General features: G+C 44.2%; 1 protein-coding gene across 1 annotated transcript in view; it reads left to right on the forward strand.

The window, feature by feature from the left end:
• Positions 1–20,160, forward strand: part of LOC139415511 (protein eva-1 homolog C-like) — a 186,082-nt gene that overhangs the window by 37,207 nt on the left and 128,715 nt on the right. The window contains exons 2-4 of the mRNA XM_071163617.1: positions 2,841–3,064; positions 6,674–6,797; positions 8,639–8,788. Of these exons, the coding sequence (XP_071019718.1) occupies positions 2,841–3,064; positions 6,674–6,797; positions 8,639–8,788 (498 nt within the window). The remainder of the gene's footprint in view (positions 1–2,840; positions 3,065–6,673; positions 6,798–8,638; positions 8,789–20,160) is intronic.

The raw sequence follows: 20,160 nt of genomic DNA on the forward strand, positions 1-20,160 counted from the left end.
AAGGTCCTTTGCTGTTGTTCTGGGATTGATTTGCCCCTTTCGCACCAAAGTACGTCCATCTCTAGGAGACAGAACGCGTCTCCTTCCTGAGCGGTATGGCGGCTGCGTGGTCCCATGGTGTTTATACTTGCGTACTATTGTTTGTACAGATGAACGTGGTATCTTGTGGATGTCTACAATTTTTTATCTTAGGTCTTGGCTGAGTTATTTTGATTTTCCCATGATGTCAAGCAAAGATGCACTGAGTTTGAAGGTAGGCCTTGAAATACATCCACAGGTACACCTCAGTTGACTCAAATTATTTTGATTAGCCTATCAGAAGCTTCTAAAGCCATTACATAATTTTCTGTAATTTTCCAAGCTGTTTAAAGGCACAGTCAACATAGTGTATGTAAACTTCTGACCCACTGGAATTGTGATACAGTGAATTATAAGTGAAATAATCTGTCTGTAAACAATTGTTGGTAAAATGACTTGTGTCATGCACAAAGTAGATGTCCTAACCGACTTGCCAAAACTATAGTTTGTTAACAAGAAATTTGTGGAGTGGTTGAAAAACAAGTTTTAATGACTCCAACCTAAGTTTACGTAAACTTCCAACTTCAACTGTATGTACATGTGGGTAGGGGTAAAGGTGACTAAGCAATCAAGGTAGATAATAAACAGAGTAGCAGCAGCGTGTGTGTGGCGTCAATATGCATGTGTGTGTGTCTTCTGTATGTTAGCATATGTAGTAGTGTTTGGGCATGTGGGCTTTGGATGACCAGTGCAGGATGTGTGACTGTGTGGGTAGAGTCCAGTGAGTTTGCATAGAGCCAGTGCAAGCGAGTGGCTGACTTGGGTGGCTGAAGTATTTGACCATTTTTAGGGTCTACCTCTGACACCGCCTGGTATACATGTCTTGGATTGCTGGGAGCTTGGCCCCGGTGATGTACTGGGCCATATGACCTACCCTCTGTCGCGCCTTATTGCTTGGTATGGCAACCAGATGCTCTCAATGGTGCAGCTGTCGTGCAGCTGTCAAGCTTTTTGAGGATCTGAGGGCCTATGTTAAATATTTTTATTCCTATTCCCTATACAGGGCACTACTTTGACCAGAGTCCAATGGAACCCTATTCCCCAAATAGGGCACTACTTTTGACCAGAGCTCTATTGAACCCTATTCCCCATATAGGGCACTACTTTCGACCAGAGCTCTATTGAACCCTATTCCCCATATAGGGCACTGCTTTTTACCAGAGCTCCTTGGGACCTGGTCAAAAGTAGTGCAATATTCAGAGAATAGGGTATCACTTGAGACTCAGCCTCTGTTTATCTTGACAACTTTTGTGCTGAATGTTCCTCTGCCAGCTGTCAATCATTTGGCTGAATAGTTTCACAAAGAAGGAGGAAAAAAGACACCATATGACAAAGCAGTGCTCCCTCGTTTATCTCCACTCTCCTTCTCGCAGGCAGGAATGTTAATGCTGCTAGTTCTTTGTGATGAGGTTCAGTTATCCTGACTGACTGATTGACTGACAGGCTGGTGGCTCACAATGACAGAGAATGCTGGCTAACACCATAATTAGCTATAGCATTCAAAGAGACAGTCTAGACCTGTGAGGTTTCAAGTAAAATAACATTACAAGTGTTTTATGATTGTTTCCCAATAGGCCTATTTATGTTTTTTTTTTAAATACACTTTTTAAATATGGAATGCAGTTCAAAACATGGTGGTTGGCTAACTGACACCGAGTCCGAGAAGAGACTCACTAACGCTAACAAACAAAGGGCTTACCGATGGAGACAGGGTGAGACAAACTCAGGGTTAGCAGACTTAGCACTAGCGCAGGTTAGCTTAGCGAGGGCTTTAGCTCAAGCCTAGGAAGCTCAGATAGCTTTAAATGCTGGGTCTGTTAGATATGCCTGGAGGCTAACAATGCTAACAGCTAATGACGCTAGGGCCAGGACTTTTAGCGTCTGTGTAGTGTTGTGGTATTCTAGGCCCGGAGCCATGGTTTTTGATATGGTTAAGTGAAGGCAGTCGTTTTGTCAGGGCTTGTTGATGTGTAACATGACTAATGGACCATGGAAACAGGGGGCTCTTCCACAGAAGCTTCCTACTATCTAGACACAAAACCCCCTACGCGACCAAATTGGCGCTGCCTCTCTTGACAGGGTGTGTCTGTGTTAACGAACAAAAACAAAATACAGCGCAAATAAGACAACTCTCAATATGACATCATCACCATGAAATGAGGGATTAAATGAAAGGAAGGAGGAGAGTGTTTCTTCCGAGGTGGGCCAACCCAGGCAAGACAAAGCAAAGCCTGCCAGGCTGTGTGTGTGATTGGCATTGCTGATTGCCTTATTATCCCGTATGTGTTGTGTTCCTCTTTGATGCCAATTGACTGAGATAGAACTGCTGCAGCTGTGTGCCACACATTCTAAGTAAAAGTCTTTCAGGATTCAACACACCCATGGCTTTGTCCATTTGAACATCCTGGGGACTGTGTGTGTGTGTGTTTCTTTACACTGGGGAGGTGGAGGAGTGAAATGTCTCCTATTCAGATCATCTTTGTTTGTAGTGAATGGTCTCCTATTCATAGTGTCTTTTGTTTGTAGTATGATTTTAGGCTTTGCATTCCAGATTGTCTTTAATGCAGTCACGCTGCACTGAGGATCAGATCTCACACTTCACCTGTAGAAGTGATTAGCATCTCAGGGAAATACACATTGACATGATATAGCAATCTGCTGAAAAGATGACCTGGAACACCACTTAAGAGTTGATGGACTGTAAATAGGTGTAGGTGTGCAGCTGTTTTTGTGGTAACCATGGTGTTTTTCTTATCTCCTAGGTTACCTATCCAAAGTGTTGAGGAACTACACCGAGCAGGCTTGTGACGGCGACTTCCTGTCGGTCCGCTGCCCGCCCCGCACCACCATCACCGTCCAATCGGCTTTCTACGGCAGGAAAGGCCCCTCCCACCCCCAGCAGTGCCCGTCCTACCAGAGATACACCCTTGTAGGGACACACCAACTGGAGGATGACACATATTGTTACATGTCCACTGCACTACAGGTAAACATACACAACCCATCTACTTTAATGCTTCTCTCTGCCACTAGGACAGTAACGACAGTCATTCAATCATGCTCATTTTCTGGTTTTGACCTGTGTCCAGGTTGTGTTTCCCAAAAACCTCTTATCAAAATGGCTCATTATTTTTCTCTCTGGGAAACAATACTTTCTTCTAATATTTAGTCAGATCAGGGCCCATATCCATAAAGCATCTCAGAAAAGGAGTGCTGATTTAGGATCACTTTTAGATCACAATGAATAGGAATGGAAGGACAGGGAGAACCAGATCCTATGTTTTTATTTTATTTAACGCGGCAAGTCAGTTAAGAACAAATTCTTATTTACTACGACGGCCTAGGAACAGTGGATTAACTGCCTTGTTCCGGGGCAGAACAACAGATTTTTACCTTGTCGGCTTGGGGATTCGATCTAGCAACCTTTCGGTTACTGGCCTGACGCTCTAACCACTAGGCTACCTGCTCTAACCACTAGGCTACCTGCTCTAACCACTAGGCTACCTGCTCTAACCACTTGGCTACCTGCCTCTAACCAGTAGGCTACCTGCCGCTAACCAGTAGGCTAATTGTCTCTAGCCACTAGGCTACCTGCCTCTAGCCACTAGGCTACCTGCCTCTAGCCACTAGGTTACCTGCCTCTAGCCACTAGGCTACCTGCCTCTAACCAGTAGGCTACCTGCCTCTAGCCACTAGGCTACCTGCCTCTAGCCACTAGGCTACCTGCCTCTAGCCACTAGGCTACCTGCCTCTAGCCACTAGCCTACCTGCTCTAACCACTAGGCTACCTGCCTCTAGCCACTAGGCTACCTGCCTCTAGCCACTAAGCTACCTGCCTCTAGCCACTAGGCTACCAGCCTCTAGCCACTAGGCTACCTGCCTCTAACCACTAGGCTACCTGCCTCTAGCCACTAGGCTACCTGCCTCTAGCCACTAGGCTACCTGCCTCTAGCCACTAGGCTACCTGCCTCTAGCCACTCAGCTACCTGCCTCTAGCCACTAGGCTACCAGCCTACGGCCACTAGGCTACCTGCCTCTAACCACTAGGCTACCTGCCTCTAGCCACTAGGCTACCTGCCTCTAGCCACTAGGCTACCTGCCTCTAGCCACTCAGCTACCTGCCTCTAGCCACTAGGCTACCAGCCTACGGCCACTAGGCTACCTGCCTCTAACCACTAGGCTACCTGCCTCTAGCCACTAGGCTACCTGCCTCTAGCCACTAGGCTACCTGCCTCTAGCCACTCAGCTACCTGCCTCTAGCCACTAGGCTACCTGCCTCTAGCCACTAGGCTACCTGCCTCTAGCCACTAGGCTACCTGCCTCTAGCCACTAGGCTACCAGCCGCCCCATCTCAGATCAGTACTCTGTGATGCTTTTTGAATACAGACCCAGGCCTTTGAAACAGTAGCTATAATGCTCTGGGGATTTCAGAGAAGGTTGCACCCTTCTCTCTTTCTCATGTATTCCCTCCCCCTCCCCCTTCTGTATCCTCATTCACTCATCTACCACATCCTTCCCTCCATCTCAACAGAGCCTGTCGTTGTTTGGCACCTAAAGCTGTCTGAGAAACTTCCAGAAAGAAAAAAGCCTCCACACAACACGGGTTAAAACCCAGGCAATGCCAATGCCGCCACTGCTGATTGCATAACGCTTTGTGTGAGAATGTTTTCCGGCAAGTGACACACTTTAAGGAGAAGGCATGGAGAGGCAGGCCCAGCCAGCCCTACTACACAAAGCCGTTTCATTGAGTCTTTGCCACAACATCCCCATCTTAAATTGATTGGGGGTGCAACGAATAGACTGAAGGCCTCCTTTTGTGTGGGGGGTACACACACACACCCACTCCTGTCCTTTCAGAGTTCTGTTGCCCTCGTCTCCCTCCCACTTTATCTCAAAATAGCTGAATGACGATCATGAGCGCTAAGCTTCAGATCCAGAGAAGGTGCCCAAATGAGAGAAACCGACCCAGAGGCCCTCAGTTGCATTCACTTGGTACTAGAGCGTAGCAACTTTGCTCAATGCAACTCTTGTCTGTTCCAACAACGTCTCAAAAGAAACAATTGATGTGATGGTAGCGCTTTTAATCCCGATTTCAAAAGCTTTAATATAGAGAGCTTTGAAGACAGGTAGATACGAAGTCAAAGCTTTTTTAGGACTACATGGGGGGTATAGGCTGCTGTACTTTTTCCCATATCCTATCCCTGGCCATTATGTCTCCTTAATGACGCGTGACGACATGACATAAATATCAGCGTGCTTGAGATTTATGATCTGGCAGCACACGGCAGCAGCACACATATGCCAGAAGAACTCTGGGAGGTTGTCTTCTACACACCAGAACTCTGGGAGGTTGTCTTCTACACACCAGAACTCTGGGAGGTTGTCTTCTACACACCAGAACTCTGGGAGGTTGTCTTCTACACACCAGAACTCTGGGAGGTTGTCTTCTACACACCAGAACTCTGGGAGGTTGTCTTCTACACACCAGAACTCTGGGAGGTTGTCTTCTACACACCAGAACTCTGGGAGGTTGTCTTCTACACACCAGAACTCTGGGAGGTTGTCTTCTACACACCAGAACTCTGGGAGGTTGTCTTCTACACACCAGAACACTGGGAGGTTGTCTTCTACACGCCATAACTCTGGGAGGTTGTCTTCTACACACCAGAACTCTGGGAGGTTGTCTTCTACACACAAGGACACTGGGAGGTTGTCTTCTACACACCAGAACTCTGGGAGGTTGTCTTCTACATGGCCTGAGAGGAGAAGGAGATGTCAGGAAGCTGGAGTGTAGAACTGTTTCCTTGGCCTGGGAGGAGAAGGAGATGTCAGGAAGCTGGAGTGTAGAACTGTTCCCTTGGCCTGGGAGGAGAAGGAGATGTCAGGACACTGGAGTGTAGAACTGTTCCCATGGCCTGAGAGGAGAAGGAGATGTCAGGAAGCTGGAGTGTAGAACTGTTCCCATGGCCTGAGAGGAGAAGGAGATGTCAGGACGCTGGAGTGTAGAACTGTTCCCATTGCCTGAGAGGAGAAGGAGATGTCAGGAAGCTGGAGTGTAGAACTGTTCCCATGGCCTGGGAGGAGAAGGAGATGTCAGGAAGCTGGAGTGTAGAACTGTTCCCATGGCCTGGGAGGAGAAGGAGATGTCAGGACACTGGAGTGTAGAACTGTTCCCATGGCCTGAGAGGAGAAGGAGATGTCAGGAAGCTGGAGTGTAGAACTGTTCCCATGGCCTGGGAGGAGAAGGAGATGTCAGGACACTGGAGTGTAGAACTGTTCCCATGGCCTGGGAGGAGAAGGAGATGTCAGGAAGCTGGAGTGTAGAACTGTTCCCATGGCCTGGGAGGAGAATGAGATGTCAGGACACTGGAGTGTAGAACTGTTCCCATGGCCTGGGAGGAGAAGGAGATGTCAGGACACTGGAGTGTAGAACTGTTCCCATGGCCTGGGAGAAGGGGATGGTTAGGGTGTTTGAAGTGGTTTTTGGTTTGTGTGCCCTCCGGCTTGATCATTGTTCTCTCTCTCTCTCTCTCTCTCTCTCTCTCTCTCTCTCTCTCTCTCTCTCTCTCTCTCAATATCTCTCTTTCAATGGTAGAAAATGTTGGATGAGTGCCAGGACAGGAGGATCTGTCAGGTCCTTGTCAACAGTCGTCTCTTCGGGATGGACCCGTGCCCCAGTAGCAGCAAATACCTTATTGTGTGGTACAAATGCATGCCTAGTAAGTCCCTCCCTCATCACCCCTGAGTTTCTTTATCAATTATGCTCCACCTTACAGTGACTGTTCCTGTCTGTCTATTTCTTACACACAAACACACACACACACACACACACACACACACACACACACACACACACACACACACACACACACACACACACACAAAGAAATCCCTGGTGACACTATGAAGGTTTAAATCCCATTCATACTAATGTGCAGAAACAGAAGCCTTGATAATGTGGATGCAGGTTGTCATTTATTGGGTTGACTCATGTACTGGAGGCAGCTCTGCAGGTTGGTCACTAGCTGGCACACTCACAGTCATAAAATCAGATTTGAACCTTGACCTTGATCACACCGTTTATCTTATGCCTAAACTCTAACTTGAAATTGAGACCAAAAATGTATTTTTTGTTTGAAAACATTTTTATGATATATAGACAATTTTGACTTTGCAGCTGGTCCATCTAGTGGAAATCAGTCTGCCTCTAAAACAAGAGCCATCCCAATGATTGTCAACCTACAATGTGGATGTGTTTAGCCATGCACAGGTATTCCACACACAGAGCCCAGTCACAGTAACCTGTGACAGCTAAACTCCCTGAAAATCAAAACTATGGACATGGGGGAGTGGAACAGGAATGCAGAGGAGAAGACTGGGACAGGGAATGAGAGAAAGGGAATGAGAGAGAGAGAGAGAGATGATTTTAAACCTAGCTCTCTCTCTCTCTCTCCATCTGTTTCCATCCCTCCCTCACCCTCTTTCCTTTCAGAGGCAGTGACACCTGCTCGTTGCACCTCACTAAAACCCCACTTAGATTCTACAGAGACATTTCTCTGTCGCCAAGAAGTCATTGGTTAAGTGACAGAGGACAAAAGAGCTGTTGATTGGTCCAGAGTCAGGGTAGTGGAGGGGTCAGTGGAGTGAGTGGCCACTCCCAGTCAGTCTAGTGTGACCATACCACAGCTCAGGAATAACATGAATGGATTTAGCTACTACAACATCCTGGTTGGCTGGGATTACACCACTGGTATTCTGACTCTAAGAGAAGGGATTAAACCACTGGTATTCTGACTCTAAGAGAAGGGATTACACCACTGATATTCTGACTCTGAGAGAAGGGATTACACCACTGGTATTCTGACTCTAAGAGAAGGGATTACATAACTGGTATTCTGACTCTGAGCAAAGGGATTACACCACTGGTATTCTGGCTTTGAGAGAAGGGATTACACCACTGGTATTCTGACTCTGAGAGAAGGGATTACACCACTGGTATTCTGACTCTGAGAGAAGGGATTACACCACTGGTATTCTGACTCTGAGAGAAGGGATTACACCACTGGTATTCTGACTCTGAGAGAATTCTGGCTCTGGGGGATTACACCACTGGTATTCTGACTCTGAGAGAAGGGATTACACCACTGGTATTCTGACTCTGAGAGAAGGGATTACACCACTGGTATTCTGACTCTGAGAGAAGGGATTACACCACTGGTATTCTGGCTTTGAGAGAAGGGATTACACCACTGGTATTCTGACTCTGAGAGAAGGGATTACACCACTGGTATTCTGACTCTGAGAGAAGGGATTACACCACTGGTATTCTGACTCTGAGAGAAGGAGAGAAGGAGGGAAGGGAGGAAAGATGGATGGTATTTAGAACCCACACACCTGAATACCTGCACACTTTCACACCTTCACATGTGCACACCTGAACAACTGCACACTCACAGGCAAAATAAAAGGCCAATTTGAGAGTAAGCCTGAGACCGACAGAAAGGGTAAGGTGTGTCTGTGATGATCCTAAAGATGATATCTCTCCCCCACCCCCTTCCAGATGAGTATAAGAGTACGGTGGTGTGTGAGGAGGAGAGGATGAAGCTGAGCTGTAAACAGGGGATGCAGATCGCCGTCTACTCTGCCATGTTTGGTCGAACCCAACAGGGGACCCTGGAGTGTCCTACCCACCACAGGGCACCCTCCGTAGGTAAGACCGTCACCTATGTGTAGAACCTGGAGTTTTCCCCAAAGCTTGATCTGATCATTAAAAACTTGGCCTGAATTCTCTAGGTAGCTAGGACTGAAAGGTTTTCTCATAATAACAATCTGGCCTTTATGGCCACAAATGTACTCTTCTAATATCTACCCGGCACAGCCAGAAGAGGACTGGCCACCCCTCAGAGCCTGGTTCCTCTGTACAGTAGGTTTCTTCCTAGGTTCCTGTCTTTCTAGTGAGTTCTTCGTAGCCACCGTGCTTCTACATCTGCATTGCTTGCTGTTTGGGGTTTTAGGCTGGGTTTCTGTATAGCACTTTGTGACATCAGCTGATGTGAAAAGGGCTTTATACACGGGCCAGTTGGGAAAAAGCACTTACTATCACTATGGGTGCCTGCCCCTACAATAACATTAATTGTTTGGAAACTTGAAGGGACTGGTAAATTGGGACCCAATGGTGTTACTCCATCTAGCTTTCCAACGGTCTTAGCGAAGTGTCCTCCATATTTATTTATTTCACCTGTCACGTCAGAATTGCAAATAGTGCAGGGGGTAGGGTTTGTTATGTCAGTGGGTCGAGCATTAACTTAATTATATTGCCCCAGTAACTGACCAATGGCCGCTGCTTCAGAACCATTTCTTTCTACTAGTGAATCACTCCAACTGGATCAGGAAGTAATCACTCACATACTGGATCAGGAAGTAATCACTCACATACTGGATCAGGAAGTAATCACTCACATACTGGATCAGGAAGTAATCACTCACATACTGGATCAGGAAGTAATCACTCACATACTGGATCAGGAAGTAATCACTCACATACTGGATCAGGAAGTAATCACTCACATACTGGATCAGGAAGTAATCACTCACATACTGGATCAGGAAGTAATCACTCACATACTGGATCAGGAAGTAATCACTCACATACTGGATCAGGAAGTAATCACTCATATACTGGATCAGGAAGTAATCACTCACATACTGGATCAGGAAGTAATCACTCACATACTGGATCAGGAAGTAATCACTCACATACTGGATCAGGAAGTAATCACTCACATACTGGATCAGGAAGTAATCACTCACATACTGGATCAGGAAGTTATCACTCACATACTGGATCAGGAAGTTATCACTCACATACTGGATCGGGTGGTAATCACTCACATACTGGATCAGGAAGTAATCACTCACATACTGGATCAGGAAGTAATCACTCATATACTGTGTGTCTGATGGTTGGTTCTGTATTCATGAGGTTTCAAATGCTTGTAAGATATGTCTATAGTGGACACACACAGCCAAAGGAATAGGAGTGGACTTTATGCCAGAGTTCTCTGTCATCCACAGGGGAGAGTTTGGCTCGTAGTAAAAGGACAGGATTGAGGTGTGTTTGTGTATGTCTGTGCTTGTGAGCATGTGCATGTGAGTGTAATTTTGTCATTTTAATTAGGATTAGCTAACATCGTAACGCTAGCTAAGCTTCCTGGGGTCCAACACCAATTAACAAGACATTACAAACAACCACAAATCAAGGCTTCAAAAACATTCAACAAGTAGACAATAAAGACAATGAAATACCTGACAGGAAACTCAGTTGATGCTTTCTATTTCCTGTCCAGTCATATGGTCTATCACATTAGATGTTCTTTAATTTTTTTCTTGTAGGTGGATTGTAGATGTTTTTGCCTGAGAAATATGGATTGGTAAAGAGTTCCATTCAGCTGAGAAATATGGATTGGTAAAGAGTTCCATTCAGCTGAGAAATATGGATTGATAAAGAGTTCCATTCAGCTGAGAAATATGGATTGGTAAAGAGTTCCATTCAGCTGAGAAATATGGATTGATAAAGAGTTCCATTCAGCTGAGAAATATGGATTGGTAAAGAGTTCCATTCAGCTGAGAAATATGGATTGGTAAAGAGTTCCATTCAGCTGAGAAATATGGATTGGTAAAGAGTTCCATTCAGCTGAGAAATATGGATTGGTAAAGAGTTCCATTCAGCTGAGAAATATGGATTGGTAAAGAGTTCCATTCAGCTGAGAAATATGGATTGGTAAAGAGTTCCATTCAGCTGAGAAATATGGATTGGTAAAGAGTTCCATTCAGCTGAGAAATATGGATTGGTAAAGAGTTCCATTCAGCTGAGAAATATGGATTGGTAAAGAGTTCCATTCAGCTGAGAAATATGGATTGGTAAAGAGTTCCATTCAGCTGAGAAATATGGATTGGTAAAGAGTTCCATTCAGCTGAGAAATATGGATTGGTAAAGAGTTCCATTCAGCTGAGAAATATGGATTGGTAAAGAGTTCCATTCAGCTGAGAAATATGGATTGGTAAAGAGGTCCATTCAGCTGAGAAATATGGATTGGTAAAGAGTTCCATTCAGCTGAGAAATATGGATTGGTAAAGAGGTCCATTCAGCTATGGCTCTGTATTGAACTGTAGGTTTAAGGTGATTTGTCCGAGGCTTGGGTTGTCTTCGCTGCCCTGAATTTGCTTGTCTGGTTTGGTGGTTATGCGTGTTGCTAGTATGTACTAACTGGACTGAAAAATACTGTGTTTAAAAAAAAAAAATAGAACATTCCTAAAGAAAGTCAGAAGACTAGATAGTATTTTGTTTTTAACAAATGTTTGTGTGCGTGTGTGCATATGTGCGTGTGTGTGTTGTGGAGGCTGTATCAAGATATCTCACAGGCAGCAATGTTGTTGAAGGGGATTTTAATGGCTGTATTCTTGGATCTGATCAAATAAAAACTGATCAAATCTAAGTTTATTTGTCACATGTGCCGAATACAACAGGTATAATACAACCTTACTGTGAAATGCTTACTTACAAGCCCCTAACCAACAAAGCAGTTTTAAGAGAAATAATTAAAGAGCAGCAGTAAAATAACAATAGCGAGGCTATATATACCAGTACAGAGTCAATGTGGAGACTATATACAGGGGGTACCGGTACAGAGTCAATGTGGAGGCTATATATTGGGGGTACCGGTACAGAGTCAATGTGGAGGCTATATACAGGGGGTACCGGTACAGAGTCAATGTGGAGGCTATATACAGGGGGTATCGGTACAGTGTCAATGTGCGGGGGCACATGTAGGTAGATTGGTGCAGTGAAATGTGTTGTTTGCACATCAACAGATTTTTTGCCTTGTCTGCTCTGGTATTCAAACCAGCAACCTTTTGGTTTCTGACCTAACACGCTAACTGCTAGGCTACCACGAGAGGTAGGTGTCACTCCAACTACAGCTACTTTGTAGGCTTGGCCAACAGTCATTCCGTGGAATAGTCTATCAGGCACCAAACGAAAGGAAACAGACTGAAGCGGGGGGGACTAATAAGAAACTCTCATTTTAGTTTTTCGTTGCCAAAGTTTGAACGCATTTTTCAATTTTTTATTTAACCTTTATTTAACTAGGCAAGTCACTGGCCAAACCCGGACGACGCTGGGCTGATTGTGCACCGCCCTATGTTCTGATAATTTGTCTCCTTTGAAAAGTATAGGAGGCATGTGTGGGTGTGGGTGAGTGGGTCAAATGTCATTTGGCACAATTCATGATTCAAACAATGCACTGGGGACATGCCCCCGACTGTGTGTGTTTGTGTGTGTGTCGCCATAGCAAATGTGAGTGTATGTGTGTGTATTTGTCTATGTGTGTGTGTGACAGGGGTGTCAGGATAGGGCCAGGAGGCTGAATCAGGTGTCAGAGTCAGATATCGACAGTGTGTGTGTCCTTTATGTGAGATGAGCAGCCAGTCAGTCAGTCAGTGGGTGGGTCCCAAATGGCACCCTAAGCCCTATAGAGTCCATTACTTTTGACCAGGGTCCACAGGGCTGTGGTCAAAAGTAGTTCACTATGTAGGGAATAGGGTTCCATTTGGGACGAGACCAGTGTGGGAGCACACTTTGATGGGACACGCCTATTTCCATCGACGGGGCACGCCCATTTCCATCGACGGGGCTGTAGTGGAGCAGGTTGAGAGCTTCAAGTTCCTTGGCGTCCAAACACCAACAAACTAACATGTTCCAAGCACACCATGACAGTCGTGAAGAGGGCACGACAAAACCTATTCCCCCTCAGGAGACTGAAAAGATTTGGCATGGGTCCTCAGATCCTCCAAAGGTTCTACAGCTGCACCATCGAGAGCATCCTGACGGGTTGCATCACTGCCTGGTATGGCAACTGCTCGGACTCCGACAGCAAGGCACTACAGAGGGTTGTGCGATCGGCCCAGTACATCACTAGGGCCAAGCTTCCTGCCATCCAGGACCTCTATACAAGGCCATAAAAATTGTCAAAGACTCCAGCCACCCTAGTCATAGACTGTTCTCTCTGCTACCACACGGCAAGCGGTACGTCTAGGTCCAAGAGGCTTCTAAACAGCTTCTACCCTCAAGCCATACGACTCCTGAACATCTAATCAAATGGCAACCCAGACTATTTGCATTGCCCCTCCCCCACTCTTTTACGCTGCTGCTACTCTCTTTTATTATCAATGCATAGTCACTTTAATAACTATGTACATATTACCTCAACTAACCTGTGCCCCCCCACACATTTACCCTGTACCGGTACCCCCTGGTATATAGCCTCTCTATTGTTATTTTACTGCTGCTCTTTAATTATTTGTTACTTTTATTTCATACTTTTTTGTTGGTATTTTTCTTAACTGCATTGTTGGTCAGTAAGCATTTCACTGTAAGCTCTACACCTGTTGTTTCACTGTAAGCTCTACACCTGTTGTTTCACTGTAAGCTCTACACCTGTTGTTTCACTGTAAGCTCTACACCTGTTGTTTCACTGTAAGCTCTACACTTGTTGTATTCCGCACATGTGACAAATAATCACCACTGGAAGGTGGACAAGGAATATAGGACCGTTTGTGAGTTAAAACAGAGTCAGGTTTTTTTCTCACAGCAACGATGCCGTTTCCTACTGTTGAGGTATTTGAGGGGCTGTCCTATGCGGTTTTACTACAGAAAGACACAATACTATCATGGTATAATGGGGAGATGTCAGACTTAGTACACAAAACATAATTCTCTAAAAATCTCTTTATAGCCTCGGACACTCTGCGTAACATTGTCATAATGCAAAAGAGCACAGATCATCATAATTCATTTTTAAACTTCTCTTCGACAATGCTCGCTATAAGGTAGCCTCAAACTACCATCCAGATCGGCAAGCTCACATACGTATATTTCACTACACCGAATCAGCTAAACACATGTATTTAAGCTTGCCTGATCTGGACGGTAGTACGAGGATAGTTCTAAGGAGGGTTTACACTACCTTAAGCACAGAGCAAATTCCCATTCTTTTCCCTGTTCTGTGTATTTCATATAACTGTCCCTATCATTGACTTTCTCTCACCATGTCCCGCTGCCCCACAAACTGTCCCCTACTTGATTCCCCCGGTCGTCTTCCCTTACATGTGGCGCCATGTCACCGTACAGAGAAAGTGAAGTGAGGTTTTATTGAGTGACAGGCCAGACTAACAATGTTAATGATGCTTTTCTCTCCTGTGTAATACCAGGACCAAGGTGTCTGGAGACACTGTTTGTTTGTGCCTCGGTCTGACTTTTCTAAGTTAAAATAGACTATAAAGGTACAACCATTGAGCTTCATGTTATTGAGTATATGACTTAGCAGCGCAGTGCACACTCTGTCTTGATTTTTGAAGTAGGCTGACGAGTTCCATGTTATGTGTTCTGGAACAATTAGTGTGTTTGACCCTTCTCTGGCTGTCTTCATGATAACAGTCCGAGTCAGAGGGCTCTGAGGTGACGAGGCACTTCAATGTCAGGAAATGACACAGGAGGAACATTTGGCAGCAGTCACATATACACACACTCACACACACCATGTTTAGGCGCCACAGTGTTGTTTTTATACCCTCTGATAATCTATCAGTTTACACAGAAGTGCTTGTGCCCGAACGACTGAAATAATGTTAGTGTTTTTGGATATGTACTCTGTTTGTTTTTTAGATAGGAATGTTTCTGTTTTAGACACAGTATTTATGCTTTTGTTTTTGCATATGTATGTTTTTGTTTGAAAAAGATTGTATCACTAAAAACAAATTTGCATAGGTTTTACTGTTTTATTAACTCAGCCTAATATTGTTAAATTACACTACCAGTCCAAAATTTGGACAGACCAACTTATTCAAGGGTTTTTCTTTATTTGTACTATTTTCTACATTGTAGAATAATAGTGAAGACATCAAAACTATGACATAACACGTATGGAATCATGTAGTAACCAAAAAAGTGTTAAACAAATCAAAATGTATTTTTCAAAGGAGCCACCCTTTGTCTTGATGACAGCTTTGCACACTCTTGGCATTCTCTCAGCCAGCTTCACCTGGTATGCTTTTCCAACAGTCTTGAAGGATTTCCCACATATGCTGAGCACTTGTTGGCTGCTTTTCCTTCCTTCACTCTGTGGTCCAACTCATCCCAAACCATCTCAATTTGGTTGAGGTCAGGTGATTGTGGAGGCCAGGTCATCTGATGCAGCATTCCATCACTCTCTTTCCTGGTCAAATATCCCTTACGCAGCCTGAAGGTGTGTGTTGGGTCATTGTCCTGCTGAAAAACAAATGATAGCGCAAACCAGATGGGATGGTGTATTGCTGCAGAATGCTGTGGTTGCCATGCTGGTTAAGTGTGCGTTGATTTCTAAATAAATCACTGACAGTGTCACCAGCAAAGCACCGTCACACCTCCTCCTCCTCCATACTTCATGGAGGGAACCACACATGCAGAGATCATCCTTTCACCTACTCTGCATGTCACAAAGACACGGCAGTTGGAACCAAAAATCTCAAATTTGGACTCATCATACCAAAGGAAAGATTTCCACCGATCTAATGTCCATTGCTCATGTTTCTTTGCTCAAGCAAGTGTCTTCTTCTTATTGATGTCCTATAGTAGGGGTTTCTTTGCAGCAATTCGACCATGAAGGCCTGATTCACGCAGTCTCTGTTCAGGGTTGATGTTGAGATGTGTCTGTAAGTTGAACTCTGTGAAGCATTTATTTGGACTGCAATTTCTGAGGCTGGTAACTCTAATGAACTTATCCTCAGCAGAGGGGCGGCAGGGTAGCCTAGTGGTTAGAGCGTTGGACTAGTAACCGGAAGGTTGCAAGTTCAAACCCCCGAGCTGACAAGGTACAAATCTTTCGTTCTGCCCCTGAACAGGCAGTTAACCCACTGTTCCTAGGCTGTCATTGAAAATGAGAATTTGTTCTTAACTGACTTGCCTAGTTAAATAAAGGAAAAATTAAAAAAAGAGGTAAGTCTGGGTCTCCCTTTCCTGTGGTGGTCCTCATGAGAGTCAGTTTCCTCATAGCGCTTGATGGTTTTTGCGACGTCACTTGAAGAAACTTTCAAAGTTCTTGATATTTTCTTTATTGGCTGACCTTCATGTCTTTAAGTAATGATGGACTGTTGTTTCTCTTTGCTCATTTGAGCTGTTCTTGCCTAAATACAGACTTGGTCGTTTACCAAATAGGGCTATCTTCTGTATACCACCACTACCTTGTCACAGCACAACTGATTTGCTCAAATGCATTAAGAAGGAAATCAATTCCACAAAGACACAACTGTTAATTGAAATGCATACCAGGTGACTACCTCATGAAGCTGGTTGAGAGAATGCCAAGAGTGGGCAAAGCTATCATCAAGGCAAAGGGTGACTACTTTGAAGAATCTCAAATATAAAATATATTTTGATTTGCTTAACACTTTTTTGGTTACTACATGATTCCATATGTGTTATTTCATACATCTACAATGTAGAAAATAGTAAAATTAAGAAAAACCCTGGAATGAGTAGGTTTGTCCTAACTTTTGACTGGTAATGTATGTTCTGGTTAGGGTTGCAAAGATACCTGTAATTTATCAAAATTACCATAATATTTAATAATAGGTAATCTATGGTAACATTGGTAATTTATACTTGATAACTTAAAAAATATATAATTCTTATAGAGTCATCTTTGTTATATCTGTGTCCATATTGTCCATTTGTTTCTAGTGGATTGACCATATGGTTCAAGAGAAAATAGACAGATTAATAAATAATATAATTTAAAATTATATATATTTAACTAGGCAAGTCCGTTAAGAGCAAATTTTTATTTATTATGGCAGTCTCCACGGGCCAAACACTGGGCCATTTGTGCACCCCCCTATGGGACTTCCAATCACAGCCAGTTGTGATGTAGCCTGGATTTGAACCAGGGTGTCTGTAGTGACCCCTCTAGCACTGAGATGCAGTGCCTTAGACCACTGCGCCACTCGGGAGCTAATCAACAATGGCATTATTTTAATTCATTCTGCAACTCTTCCAACTATTAACTTTTTTCACAACTACCACCAGTTTGGCAACAAAACATTTTCAACAAAGACATATTGACATTGTCAAATAAAAGTGTGTTAAACACATAAAGGACATTTCATGCTGAAACCCTCGTATTAAACTCCAAGAGTATTCACTGAGTTGATGGTTTATACTTAGAGTAATGCTTTACAGCGATGTCATTCTATTTTCTATTTTAAAATCAGAGTATTTGATTATTTTATATATTTTACATGTGATAAGGCCACACAGAGGGCCAGAGATTATTAAACACCTATGATAATGTGAAGGACCCAAACATTATATAAAATCCTTGAAAGTTAACAACATTTTGGTAGTTTACTGGTAAACTTTGAAAGTTTCCAGTAATATACCCCCCCTTTGAAAGTTTCCAGTAATATACCCTCCCTTTGGAAGTTTCTTGTAATAAACCCTCCCTTTGAAAGTTTCCAGTAATATACCCTCCCTTTGAAAGTTTCCAGTAATATACCCTCCCTTTGGAAGTTACCAGCCTGTTCAACTTCTCTTTCGTATCGTCTGAGATCCCTAAAGATTGGAAAGCCGCCGCGGTCATCCCCCTCTTCAAAGGGGGTGACACCCTAGACCCAAACTGTTACAGACCTATATCCATCCTGCCCTGCCTATCTAAAGTCTTTGAAAACCAAATTAATAAACAGATCACTGACCATTTCGAATCCCTTCTGTGCAATCTGGTTTCCGAGCCGGTCACGGGTGCACCTCAGCCACGCTCAATGTACTAAACGATATCATAACTGCCATCAATAAAAGACAGTGCTGTGCAGCCATCTTCATCGACCTGGCCAAGGCTTTCGACTCTGTCAATCACTGTATTCTTATCGGCAGACTCAATAGCCTTGGTTTTTCTAATGACGGTCTCGCCTGGTTCACCAACTACTTTGCAGACAGAGTTCAGTGTGTCAAATCGGAGGGCATGTTGTCCGGACCTCTGGCAGTCTCTATGGGGGTACAGCAGGGTTAAATTCTTGGGCCGACTCTTTTCTCTGTATATATCAATGATGTCGCTCTTGCTGCGGGCGATTCCCTGATCCACCTCTACGCAGACGACACGATTCTGTATACTTCTGGCCCTTCCTTGGACACTGTGCTAACTAACCTCCAGACGAGCTTCTATGCCATACAACACTCCTTCCCTGGCCTCCAACTGCTCTTAAACGCTAGTAAAACCAAATGCATGCTTTTGAAACGCTCGCTGCCCGCACCCGCCCGCCCGACCAGCATCACCACCCTGGACGGTTCCGAACTAGAATATGTGGACAACTATAAATACCTAGGTGTCTGGTTAGACTGTAAACTCTCCTTCCAGACTCATATTAAACATCTCCAATCCAAAATCAAATCTAGAATCTGCTTTCTATTTCGCAACAAAGCCTCCTTCACTCACGCCGCCAAACTTACCCTAGTAAAACTGACTATCCTACCGATCCTCGACTTCGGCGATGTCATCTACAAAATAGCTTCCAATACTCTACTCAGCAAACTGAATGCAGTCTATCACAGTGCCACCCGTTTTGTTACCAAATCACCTATACCACCCACCACTGCGACCTGTATGCTCTAGTCGGCTGGCCCTCGCTACATATTCGTCGCCAGACCCACTGGCCCCAGGTCATCTATAGGTCTATGCTAGGTAAATCTCTGCCTTATCTCAGGTCACTGGTCATGATAACAACACCCACCCGTAGCACACGTTCCAGCAGGTATATCTCACTGATCATCCCCAAAGCCAGCACCTCCTTTGTCCTCCTTTCCTTCCAGTTCTCTACTGCCAGAGACTGGAACGAATTGCAAAAATCGCTGAAGTTGGAGACTTTTATTTCCCTCACCAACTTTAAACATCAACTATCTGAGTAGCTAACCGATCGCTGCAGCTGTACATAGTCCATCTGTAAATGGCCCACCCAATCTACCTACCTCATCCCCATACTGTTTTTATTTTATTTACGTTTCTGCTCTTTTGCACACCAGTATCTCTACTTGCACATCATCATCTGCTCATTTATCACTCCAGTGTTAATCTGCTAAAGTGTAATTATTTGCTCCTATGGCCTATTTATTGCCTACCTCCTCATGCCTTTTGCACACAATGTATATAGACTTTATTTTTTCTACTGTATTGACTTGTTTATTGTGTTATTGGCTTGTTTATTGTTTACTCCATGTGTAACTCTGTGTTGCTGCCTTTTCACACTGCTTTGCTTTATCTTGGCCAGGTCGCAGTTGTAAATAAGAACTTGTTCTCAACTAGCCTACCTGGTTAAATAAAGGTGAAATAAAACGTACAAAGAAATATATATATACCCTCCCTTTGGAAGGTTCCAGTGATATACCCTCCATTTGGAAGTTACCATTAATATACCCTCCCTTTGGAAGTTACCAGTGATATACCCTCCCTTTGGAAGGTTCCAGTGATATACCCTCCCTTTAGAAGTTACCATTAATATACCCACCCTTTGGAAGTTACCATTAATATACCCTCCCTTTGGAAGGTTCCAGTGATATACCCTCCCTTTGGAAGTTACCATGAATATACCCTCCCTTTGGAAAGTTACCATTAATATACCCTCCCTTTAGAAGTTACCATTAATATACCCTCCCTTTGGAAAGTTACCATTAATATACCCTCCCTTTAGAAGTTACCATTAATATACCCTCCCTTTGAAAGGTTCCAGTGATATACTCTCCCTTTGGAAGGTTCCAGTGATATACCCTCCCTTTGGAAGGTTTCAGTGATATACCCTCCCTTTGGAAGGTTCCAGTGATATACCCTCCCTTTGGAAGGTTCCAGTTATATACCCTCCCTTTGGAAGGTTTCAGTGATATACCCTCCCTTTGGAAGGTTCCAGTGATATACCCTCCCTTTGGAAGGTTCCAGTGATGTACCCTCCCTTTGGAAGGTTCCAGTGATGTACCCTCCCTTTGGAAGGTTCCAGTGATATACCCTC

Source organism: Oncorhynchus clarkii, chromosome 8 (assembly GCF_045791955.1).
Source record: "Oncorhynchus clarkii lewisi isolate Uvic-CL-2024 chromosome 8, UVic_Ocla_1.0, whole genome shotgun sequence".
Taxonomy (NCBI): domain Eukaryota; kingdom Metazoa; phylum Chordata; class Actinopteri; order Salmoniformes; family Salmonidae; genus Oncorhynchus; species Oncorhynchus clarkii.